The sequence below is a fragment of the Schistocerca cancellata genome, chromosome 4, assembly GCF_023864275.1.
Source record: "Schistocerca cancellata isolate TAMUIC-IGC-003103 chromosome 4, iqSchCanc2.1, whole genome shotgun sequence".
Classification (NCBI taxonomy): Eukaryota; Metazoa; Arthropoda; class Insecta; order Orthoptera; family Acrididae; genus Schistocerca; species Schistocerca cancellata.
In genome coordinates, this window is record NC_064629.1 from 891,537,753 (window position 1) to 891,550,249 (window position 12,497).

The 12,497-nt window shown below is 41.1% G+C and overlaps 1 protein-coding gene across 1 annotated transcript in view; it reads left to right on the forward strand.

Annotated features, from left to right (window-relative positions):
• LOC126185051 (uncharacterized) overlaps positions 1–12,497 on the forward strand; it is a 707,909-nt gene that overhangs the window by 243,091 nt on the left and 452,321 nt on the right. The window contains exon 29 of the mRNA XM_049927806.1: positions 9,598–9,814. Coding sequence (XP_049783763.1) covers positions 9,598–9,814 — 217 coding nt within the window. The remainder of the gene's footprint in view (positions 1–9,597; positions 9,815–12,497) is intronic.

Here is a 12,497-nt window from a genome sequence, read left to right on the forward strand (position 1 = left end):
CTGCCGGAAGGCTTTCCTGATCGCAGATCGATCGTGCACTGTGAATAAGTGTGTGGAAAGCGCCTTCATGTTGGGAGTTGTGGTGGCAACTGAAAGTGTTTAGGTACAAATAGGTGTGTGTAGGTTTTCTGTATACACTGTGTCCCAGCTTGCTGTCAGGTTTCCGTTTCACCAGGATGTCAAGAAATGTCAGGGCACCATCGTACTCCAACTCCATCGTGAACTGTATGTTCGGGTGCAGCGAGTTGAGGTGTTCGAGAAATTCATTTAAGTTGCCCCATCCATGTGGCCAAACAACAAATGTGTCATCCACGTAGCAGAAGAAACAAGTTGGTTTTTGTTTGGCTTGTCTAGTGCCTTCTCCTCTAAATTCTCCACAAAAAGTTTGCTATAATCGTTGAAAGCAGGCATCCCATGCGCGACGCCATCTCTCTGTCCTGTCAAATGGACGGGACAGCTTAAATAAATTTCTTGAACACCTCAACTTGCTGCAACCCAACATACAGTTCACGATGGAGATGGAGCAGGATGGTGCCCTACCATTTCTTGGCGTCCTGGTGAAATGGAAACCTGATGGCAAGCTGGGTCACACAAAATATACCAGGAGAGGTACGGTGGAGGGGGTAATGGCTAACATATATAGGGTGCTGAGAGGAACAGTACAACATTCATCAGGAACCACCTGAAGATGGCAGCATGTACATCTGCCAAAATATTGTGGAGAAATTATGATGCTACCTGGTCTGATACCCAAGAACTGTTCAAATTTGAAATATGCCAGAAAAACTTCAGATCGCATACTTGTGCTGTTGCTAAAACTTTTCTATATATGTTTTTGTATGTTTGGCAGTATTTTTGAAATGCAGGATGATTTTGGTTGTTTTTTATGCTGCTGAGGTGTTTGAGGATTACAGAGGATTTTCGTATTCTGTTGGGTACCCAGTTACTTTTGTTTCGTGTTTTAGTGACTCATAGTACTCACGGAAACACTTCTTCAAACCTGCATTTAAATTTTGATAGGAACTTTGAAAACATCCTAGCCAAGCTAGTCTCCATGTACACTTCTTCCAATGTTTCATTGTTAATTTAAATGGTAAATTTAACCCTTTCTTGCTTAGAGAAGGACATTCTATGTGTGAGTATTTTAGTTTTGTTTTCTACAGCAATGTTTAATTTTAAGAGCTGACTGGAATGATCTGAAAGGCCCAGGTTACCTACAATAACATCACAATTTTCTTTTTTTCGGATCAGTTAGTATATGCTCAATGATCGATGCCGAATGCTTAGTTATCCTTGTGTCTGTGTTAATAAATGAGAATTTTACCCTTAGGGTTAGTAACCATGTCCAATACTTGGATTAGTTTTGCTATGAATGTATCTATGCCTCCACTGAGAGAACAGTAATACATAATATAGTTAGTCTTTATAACGTGTGGCTTTCTTATTTCTATAGCTGATGTTTCTACATGTTTTTCTCCACTTAATGAAATAAACGTCATTTCTAACTTTATACATAACCCCTTCCTTTACATATATACATGATCACCTCTCATGGTGTTTCTACTAAAGTGGCATGTGAGATTATATTAGCTTAGAGCTACATGTGTAATTTCAGCTTCCCTACACCAATGTTCTTTCATGCAAACAAATGAGCTATCAGTAGTCTGCAGTTCCACTTCTACCTGTTGCGCATTATTTCTTATGGATTGGGTATTGTGGTGGAGAACTGAGGAACACTGAGCACTTCTTACCTTGAAGACTTCTCATTTTTCTTGTGTCTTTGTCTAAAAAACAATTTGGATGATGAGGAGCTATACTTTTCTTGTTGTGCCCTTCACTACCCACTGTTGTTTCTGCTGACTCCTTGTCTTTTTTGCGTATTTTGCTGCTGCTGATGATGGTTCTTGCATTTGTACATTTCTTTGAGTTGTTTTTGTTGTTCCTGTTGGGTCTGGTGATGGTATTGTGACTGTTGGTTTGGTTTTGAAGTTGTTTTGGTGTTTTTTTTATTTCCTTGTTTATCAGGTTAACTAGATATTCTTTACCTAAGCCATTCAGATGTAGTCCATGTTTTGTGTGGAATATATATTCTATATTACTCAGATCAATGTATTTCACATTTTTAAAATGTCTGCTGATTTTAGCAAACTGATTATTGGCACATTGTATTGACACATGACTGTTCACAAGATCATGGTGATATGGAATGTTCACAATTACAACATTTGTATGTGTGATATTTTTCAGATGCTTTTTAAGATCATGTATAGCACTCACCTTTTCACATTTATGTACATCATTAGAACCTCCTAGAAGTATGACAAAGTCTTTTATCCTGCAGATTTTTTACCTCTGTAGATGCAATCATCTTTTTAATTTCACCAAGTGGAGCTCCCAGTTTCACTCTACCACATGAATATATATTAGTTTTTTCTCTTAGTTTATTGATAAGACCATGGCCGTGGCTGCCTGGAAGCTCAAACAGTTTGCTATTGGAATTTACAGTCTGGAAGCCATTTTGTGTTGTTTCACTTAACACTTCAGCACACCTCTAGGTTGGCAGATTTGCATTGTTCACATTTATGCTTGGTTTCTTATTTGTCAGCATTGATAAATTTTCTTTTGTTGATTTATTCACATTGTCCTTTTCCTCTTCACCTCATTTATGAGAACTACACAGGCCTGCATTTCCACCATCATGTGGGAATTTCAGCTTGTCAGTTCACTTTTTTGAGCTGTAATTTTGCAATATCAGTTTTTAAAGCACTGATGATAAACTGTAAACTAGTTATTGTTATAACGTCAAGTTGAACACTTATATTTCTAAAGACGACACAATACATGGAAGTCACAGAGCGAGTAGACCACGTAAAGCATGTGTACATGATAACGGTCAAATCTGCACTAAGTCCAAGTGTTGCGGATGCTGGCCGGCTGGCCGCTTAGGTGGCGCGGCTGCTGCAAGGCTGGCAGACAGCACCGCATGTAGAGGATGCGCGTAATTGTGCGGTGGCACTTTGATCGGCGCGTCACAACACTTTTCCTCCCCTTTGAAATTTTTGCACTGGTCTTGATGGAGGTGGCCTGTAGAAGGCTAACGTCCATAGGCGTTGTTTGACCGACAGTGAAGTCTCGAGGAGGAGGCTTCCCATACGGACTGAAGTGTCCCTGATCATAATGGGTCGAGATGACAGGAGATGTAGGGGTCGAATCTGCTGGGGCCCCGTGCACCAATCTACCTGTTGCGGCAAGTCCGATTGATATAAGAGGAGACATGGGCAATGTGTTGGCGTCCGTAGGAGAAGGAGGCGAGTAGAGTTGCTCCAACAGATGATGGTCATCTGGTTCCTGCATGGGCACGTCTCCTGGTGGCGTCCGTTCTTGTGGTGGCACCGAGATGATGGTGAGAGGGCTGCGTTGTGAGTAATGAGAGATGCCACGATCCCAAGCGTCAGGTAGAGCCGAAGGTGGTGTAGCGGCATCCGGAACAGGCGTTGCCTGCACCCGAGGCCGAAGCTGGTCCGAATGACACACTGCAACACCCGTGTCCGTCTGGATTTCATACAGGCATTGGCCATGGTGTCGTAAGATGCAGCCAGGACTCCATTTTGGCTGCCTGCTATATCCCCGTACCCATACAAGGTCGCCGGTGGTGAACCGGCCAAGCGAAGGCACCCGCGGCCGTGAGGTGAAAGGCCACAGAAGTTGAAGTAGCGTGCAGAGCCATGTCCATGTAAGAGCTCAGCCAGGCTGTGGTCCCCCATGAGGGTGAAATGGTAAGAAGCCAGAAATTGGAGAAGTGCATCATCAGCAGCAGAAGAAGTCAGGAGTTTCCTCATCTCAGCCTTAAATGTGCGGACCAGTCGTTCAGCCTCACCATTAGATTGCGGATGGAATGGAGGGGCCGTGACATGCATGACACCATGACGAGCACAAAAATCCGCAAATTTGGAAGAGGCAAATTGCGGACCATTATCAGTAGCAAGAGTAGAGGGAAGGCCTTCCAAAGAGAAAATGCGAACTAGAGCATTTGTGGTTGCCACGGTGGTAGGCGACGTGCAACCGACAATGAAAGTAAAGTTAGAGTAGGCGTCAATTACGAGTAGCCAATAAGTACCTAAAAAAGATCCCATGATGTCAGCATGAATGCGCTCCCAGGGCTTCTCAGGCGAAGGCCACGGTGACAAAGATGACTTCAGTGCGGCGGCCTGTGACGCACAAGGGCCACAGCCAGCGACCATGTGTGCGATATCAAAGTTGATGCCAGGCCAGTACACATAATGGCGCGCCAGAGATTTTGTGTGAGAAACACCCCAGTACCCTTGGTGAAGGAGGTGCAAGACCAAAGCACGCAAAGACGCAGGTACCACAACACATGGTGACGCATTGTAGGTGGAAAGGAGGATAACATCATCCCTAGCCGTGAGGCGGTAGCGCAAAGTGTAGTAGTTCCACAACGGATCAGAAGTCTTAGCGGATGGATGATCTGGCCAACCCTTCTGAATACAGTGTAAAACGTGGGAGAGCGTACGATCAGAACCCGTAGCAGCCGCCAGCTGCTCCCCGGTGATGGGGAATCCGTCCACAACCCGCTGCTCGGCAACATCCAGGTGGAAACACAAAAGTTCGTCCCTATCGAATGCCAGATCAGGACCCATGGGAAGGCAAGACAGTGCATCAGCATTTGCATGTTGAGCCGTCAGCCAGAAATGAATCTCATAATTGAAACGAGACAAGTAAAGAGCCCAATGCTGGAGGTGGTGTGCAGCCTTATCGGGAAGTGACGTTGATGGATGAAACAAGGGAACAAGTGGTTTGTGGTCTGTAACAAGATGAAATTTGGTTCCATAAAGAAAAACATCAAACTTATGAAGAGCATAAATAATGGCCAAAGCTTCTTTTTCAATTTGAGAATATTTTCGTTGGGCATCTGTGAGCGTTTTGGAGGCGCAAGCAATGGGTTCTTCAGAACCGTCAGAAAAACGGTGCGCAAGGACTGCACCAACCCCGTATTGAGAGGCGTCTGTGGCAAGAACGAGATGTTGCCCAGGTCAATAAGTAGCCAGGCACGGGGCCTGTTTCAGCATAGTCTTCAATTTCTGGAAAGCCGCGTCGCATGACGCGGACCAGTGAAAAGGCACGTTTTTATGGAACAGGCGATGCAACCGCTGAGCCACAGAAGCTGAAGATGGTAAAAACCTGTGATAGTATGCTATTTTCCCGAAGAAGGCCTGTAGTTCGTTAACAGATATAGTGCGAGGAAGGGTATCGATCGCAGCGACAGTTTGCTGAATCGGACGAATACCATCCCGAGAGAGTTTGAACCCCCAAGTACATGATGGATTCCTGAAAAAATTGTGATTTCTGAAGATTACACTTAAGACCGGCAGTCTGTAAGACATGTAAAGTGTTCAGAGATTCTGAAGATGTTCTTCAGTGGTGGAGCCAGTGACAACAATGTCATCCATGTAATTGATACACCCAGGGACAGGGAGCAATAATTGTTCCAAGAATCGCTGAAAGAGAGCAGGGACACTGGCAACCTTGAATGGCAATCGTTGGTATTGATAGAGGCTGAAAGGCATGTTAAGGACCAGAAACTGCCAGGAAGCAGCATTGAGAGGAAATTGATGATAAGCTTATAACAGGTCAATTTTAGAAAAATACTGGCCTCCAGCAAGTTTAGTGAACAGTTCTTGAGGTTGGGGCATAGGGTAAGTGTCGATGAGGCATCGAGAATTTACAGTGGCTTTGAAATCGCCACAGAGATGAATATCACCATTTGGCTTAGCAACGACAACGACAGGAGAGGACCACTCACTTGAAGTGAAAGGAAGCAAGACCCCGGAAGCAGTGAGACGATCCAGCTCCCGTTTTACCCAATCATGAAGGGCCACAGGAATGGGCCAAGCCTGAAAAAACTTGATATGAGCTTCAAAATCGTTTGCATGACCTAACCCTGGAGAAACAAGGGACAAAAATGTCGTCGACAAGGAATCTAATTGAGCATAAGGCATGGCATCAGAGACGATATTGACAGAGTCATCTATGGAGAACCCAAAAATGCGAAAGGCTTCGAAACCAAAAAGATTTTCCATGTTACTATGGTTGACCACAAATATGGAAACAGTGTGAATGACAGATTTGTAAGATACCTCAGCATCAAATTGTCCCAAGAGAGAAATCTTCTGTTTATTGTATGTCAGTAATTGCCTAGTGACAGGTGATAGGGTTGGAGAACCCAACTGAAGATACATCTGAGACTTGATGATAGTGGCAGCAGAACCAGTATCCTCCTGCATGCGAACGCCTCGACCAAGTATTTGGACTGTGAGGGATAACTTCCCAGAAAGGGAAGAAGTACAATTGACAGGCAACACAGAATCAGAATCAGTGTCATGTTCATGAACATCATGTATGCGGTCGGATTTGCAAACAAATGACACATGACCCTTCTTTTTGCAGCTGTGACACATGGCCCAATGTTGGGGATAATCCTCCCATGAATGTTTCGTAAAACACTGTGGACATGAAGGAAGTTGCTGTGGGTTTCGTAGAGGTTTGTTTACAGTTAGGCCAAGGCTGCGCTTGGGAGCGTACTGCGGCCACGTCGGCTGGCGGGGACACGCCACATGCTTCGTCAACAGTGCACAGAAGTTGTATTTCCCCAATGTCACCCCACACATCTATTTGCACTGCATCGGCACGAGAAATTTCAAAAGACTGCACAATGGATAAGGCTTCATCGAGAGTTGGATTTGCCAACTGAAGGGTACGTTGCCTCACTTCTTTGTCAGGCGCCGACCGGATAATAGCATCCTATACCATGGAATCAGCATAGGGTTCTTTGTGAATGTCAGTAACAAATTGACACTTTCTACTGAGGCCGTGAAGTTCAGCAGCCCAAGCGCGATAGGATTGATTCAGTTGTTTTTGACAATGATAAAAGGCAACACAAGAGGCTACCACATGCGTTTGCTTATGAAAATATATGGACATAAGTGAGCACATTTCAGCAAAGGACAAAGACGCAGATCTTTCAAAGGAGCCAATTGCGACAACAATCAATACATTTGAGGTGAAATCCATGAAAGGAACAGAGACTTACATGTTTGTTCATCCATGTCATGGAATGCCAAGAAGTGCTCTCGAAGACGTTTTTCATAATCAGACCAGTCTTCTGCCGTCTTGTCATAAGGAGGAAAAGACAACGACGAGAAATGCCCCGCATTGGATGCCACGACGAAATTGCAAATTGCCGATATGAGAAGCATTTGCTGTTCAATGAGACCTTGCAATAGTTGCTCTAAAGTAGCCATGGAAACTTGTGGGTCAATGATGAAAAGAAACAATCCCATCCTCGTCGCCAATTGTTATAATGTCAAGTTGAACACTTATATTTCAAAAGACGACACAACACATGTAAGTCACAGAACGAGTAGACCACATAAAGCATGTGTACACAGTAATGGTCACACCTGCACTAAGTCCAAGTGTAGCGGATGCTGGCTGTCTGCCCGCTTAGGTGGCACAGCTGCTGCATGGCTGGCAGACAGTGCCGCATGTAGAGGACGCGCGTAATTGCACGGCGGCACTTTGAATGATCGGTGCATCACAACAGTTATGCATTCATTCCAAGTTCATTCAGATTGCTAATTTTGTCCATACATTTTTCACATGGTTTATTTTAACTGAATAATTGACTTTATTTGGAAATACACATGCTTAACTTTTACCCTTGATGCCATCATAAATTCTTTGCATAATTCACCGATATTTGTCCACTAGATTTCATATTCAACATTCTCTTAAGTGATCCATGGAAAAGTTCAGCATGAGTTGCCTGCAAGACTTAAGTTACCCCTACGTAATTTTCAGAATCTTTGAATTGAGTGATTTAGTCCATATTTTGCTAGCACTGAACACATTTCCTGAAAGCACTGACCCTCTCTTTGCATATAGAAGTTGGTCTCTCTCATCAGGAGCCTGAGTGACATCTCTTAATTTTTAAGCCTTGCAAACTTATTTCTCTCTCTTCCACTTGCACTTTTATATGTATCTAGTGGCAATACTAAATATTTCACCTCCTGAGGACAAGTTATGGCCAGCAGTGCTCAGTGGTTGCTTCAGCATATTAATGTGTTATTTGGCACATCCCTGCTGGCTCTCCTACTTGAGGGGGTTTTGTAGAATATTAGGTGTGAATGAATTAATGAGTAAATATGTCTGTGTACAGCATATTTAGGACTTGAAACCTCCATTACATATAGTGTAAAAATAGGTAGTAGTTATATTTCTTCTTACTGTAATGGGTTCAGATTGCAGCTCCTCTATCTTTGAGTTAAAAGTGTAGTCCTGCCTAGTCTCAGGAATGAATCTAATGTGTAATAATTTTGTGGCATTGAAAGTATATATTTAATCACCAGATTAAAAAATATATAGACTAAATATAACATGTTACATTTTTCAAAAATTTCTACTTATTTTGCATATAACCATCAATAACTCATTTATATTTCTTCTAAAATATGTAATCAATAAGTCAGTAATGTCAGAAAAGTTTGCTACTTTGCACATTCGGAAATTAATATTCAAATATTACATTTTGTTGAAGAAATTAAGTTTTCATTTAAGCATTACAGTAAAAACATGTAATGAAAATATTGAGAAGCTGATTTTATATCTAATACAGCAAGATCATACAGGGAAAATATATCCTAGACTGACAAAAAACTTCTCAGTGACTCTTCTGGATAAAATTGTGCAATTCCCACAACATCTAATCAAAATAACTGTTTAACATTGTCTGTGGTAGTATTTTCTGTCATCAATGGTGCAAGATGCAATTGGGTAGACTCACACGGCAGTGTCTAAATTTGTTGGGTCCACGAGTAGGAACTATGTGTTGCAAAAGCACTCGCAGCTTGCCAGGAACTGAAGAGAGGCTTTCCACGAGTGTGCATAGGGAAACGACAGAGCTGCCGGATACTGATGTGGTTAAAAACTGCTCGTGGCCCCAATAACTTTCAATGCCACCATGTGAGTCTCATCAGTCATGTCTTGCAGCAGTGGCAACAGCAAGTACTAGCATCACCTGATGATGCTGAACAGTTGTTTTGATGAAGTTCTGGGGAAAATGCACAATATTATCTGGCACCAAAGCTGAGAAGGCGCCTTAGCAAACTCCTTGGCCAGCAGGGCAGAGCTCTACTACAGCACTGCCTTTCACTGGAAGTTTGCTCTGAACAGCTGCTGTGGTCACATGCACTGTCTTGTCTACTGCAGTATCAGCAGATGAAGTGTACATTATCTGCACTTGCTGCCTACATCCCTATCCAACTCCTCTCCACAAGGGTATTTGCAACAGATCAACAAAATATAAAGCCTGAAAAGTCACATGCCATAGACAATTCAAGAGACAAATAAAACAGCTAAATCTCATTTCACTTTACTAATTGATCTTTTTGCTGAAGTACAAGGATTGTGCAAATCCAGTCATTTTATCTTGTTTACTGTGATTCATAACTTCCACTTATTACTTAATTTTTAAAAGAAACTATTATAAAATAATGCCTAACTGTTCTTCTTTCCTTGCAGTATATGCCAGAGAACATCATTTCAGTAAGGAGTTTATGGGAACTAGAGCAAAGCTCAGAGTCAACAAATCTTACTGGAACAGTGTCACTGATTTCCCCATTTTCATCATATCGGAAAGGAGTATTAATCACTCGTATACATGTAGACTCTGATAATGATGTTACAGGAGTTGCTGAATTAACTATGAACAGGAGAAAATATACAACAACACTGAAAGGTAAGATAAGTCTTGTACAGATAAAAGAAATATGTGAAGATGTACTGTAAACCAGAGCTGACAAGAGGTGACAAGTAGTAAAGCTGTATGAATAAAAAGAAAGAAAGTAGAATGTATCTCCACTGAGTTATGTGGAAGCATTCATTGAATTCTTCTGCATTAATTTTAAATGTTGACAATACAGGGTGTCCCAGAAGGAATAATCAATATTAAGGGATATGACAGGAACGATCATTTGAAGCAAAAAACTTTATATGGCCATATGCCTTGTTGAGAATGGTTTTTGAGAGAGAACACATTTAATGTGGATTGTTACTTATATTCTGTATTATTCAGTACATTGTCAGGTTTACACATTGACAAATGTACAACAGTTAATAAACTTTACAATATGTGTTTCACAAAGTGTCAATTGAAAAGTATGTATTTTTAACACATTCACCTGTAAGCATTCTTGTACACACAACAGTACAGCTGTTGTACAGTTCACAGTATATCTTCAAATATCCCACCATCAACTTCAGTGCATTTGTGCACTCTTGGGAGAACATGTTGTTTTGCTTGTCTGAGTGCATCTTCCCGTTCAATAATGAGGGATACATGTCCATGATGTGACAAAGCAGTTCCTCCTGCATATTCACATTTTGTTTGAACACCTCAGACTTCATCCAGCCCCATAAACAACAACTGAATGGCCCAAGGTCTGGTGATCTTGGTGGCTAGTTAATTGTACTACCGTGATCAATCCAGTGAGTTTGTTAAATACGATTGAGGTAAAATGTGGAGGGCCTCCATCATGCTTGAAGTACATTGCAATCCATGTTGCCAAAGAAATGTCCTCAAGGTTTTCAACAAACAAATTTTCTAAAAAATCCAAGTAATTCTGCCCCGTCATTTGCTCTTCTAAAGACACATATGTGCACACCACTAGCCCAAAAATAGCTGTACATTAAATGTGTTCTACCTCAAAATCCATTCAGAGTAGGGCATAAGTCAATATGAAGTTTTTTGCTTCATAAGAGCATTCCTATTGTATCCCTGAACATTGATGATTCCTCCTGGGACTCCTAGTACTTTGAAACAATTTCACATCTTTCTTCAGTACTCTGGATATCATCTTTTTCATGTCACTTAGCAAAGGCTGCATGATATATGTTACTGAATACGTTATTCAGGAATGCTTTGTAGACATTAGCTGATTCCAATGGCATGAAAAAAGTACGTAGATGGCTGTTTGACAATTGAGGAAATACAAAATTACATAAAAAACAGTTTTGGGCTGTAACGTGAGGTGGATGTGAAAATTTTGCATTTGTGACTATTTTTAGAAATGCATATTTTTTTACCACCTTTTGAGCTGTCATTTGCCTTTTTATCCTCGATTCTTTATGAAAGCAAACATTATTTTTCACCATATTTTTCTGCCTTCAAATGATGGTTGTGGTGAGGCATTCACTTACATCAAAGGGAGTGCATAAGATTATTTTGACTAAACTCTTTGTGTCCTTGAGCCTCACTGGGGCAGCATCTGAGGTGAGAGTCATTTCCTGATACTTTGACTAGGGTAAAATCAGTGTAGCCACATTTAATCACAAGTAATGATGCTGGATATTAATTTTAACCTGCCAAAATTTAACCTATGAAGAATCTGTTGACAGAGTTTCTAATACTGAACCTCCTGCACATGTGTTGGACAATGAGGTATTGGGCAACTGTAGACGTCCTTTACATAATGACTCAAGGTGAAATTTTCTCAGACTTGCAGGCAATTATTATGTTTTTAGGTACAAAATCAACTTATTTTTCAATATTGCAACCTATTACACAAATTATCATTGCAGTTTACATATTTTTTCTAGTGAGGAGCTCCCATCTTTGAAGTCTGATCTCAGAAAGTCAGAAAAATGGGCATCCATGACTATCATAATTTTTTCACTGTAATAAAAACATATATCCACCCCCTTCATTCTGATGGAATGTCTTATCCCCCACCGCCCTCCTTCCACAATTTTTCAATTTTTTTATAGAGTTTTTCTATACATTTGGTCCATAAGCCATGTATAGTATTTTCCAGTTATTATTTTAGTTTTTTGATGCAGCCAATAAGACGAACCTCTTTTGCACCCAAGAAAACACTTCCATTACCCTTCTTGCAGATAAAATTAACTTCACCCTTTGTGATGCAGATTGCTAGCTGCTAGCTTCTATCCTCTGCTTCAATTGCTGTTTATTTTATTTATTTATTTATTTATTTCACCTTTGTATAAGATGTGGATGTATGGTATGAAATTAGTTCACAGAATCAGTGGGACCTTTTTTGAAGTAGTCAAAACATTGCTAAGAAATATACATGTGACATCCATCTTGCATAAAGCTTTCTCATAGTTAATTCTTCATGTGAAGTGCACCAAACTCATCCGTCTGGTGTCCCTATGGTGTCAGGTAGTTCATATACTTTTAATTGTTGATAATCCAACACAATAGCAATACACAATTGTGCAGTTTCTTGATATTTCATATTTGAATTGCCAGTATGGGATATTCTTCACACAGATCATCTTCAATACAAGTATGTGTTATAATTCAGCCATGCATTTCTCGGCTGTTGAGAATGAAGAAGATTTCTTCTAATCCATCACCAAAGTTTGTATAGATTTCTACTGCTGGTAGACTGCAAAATAAG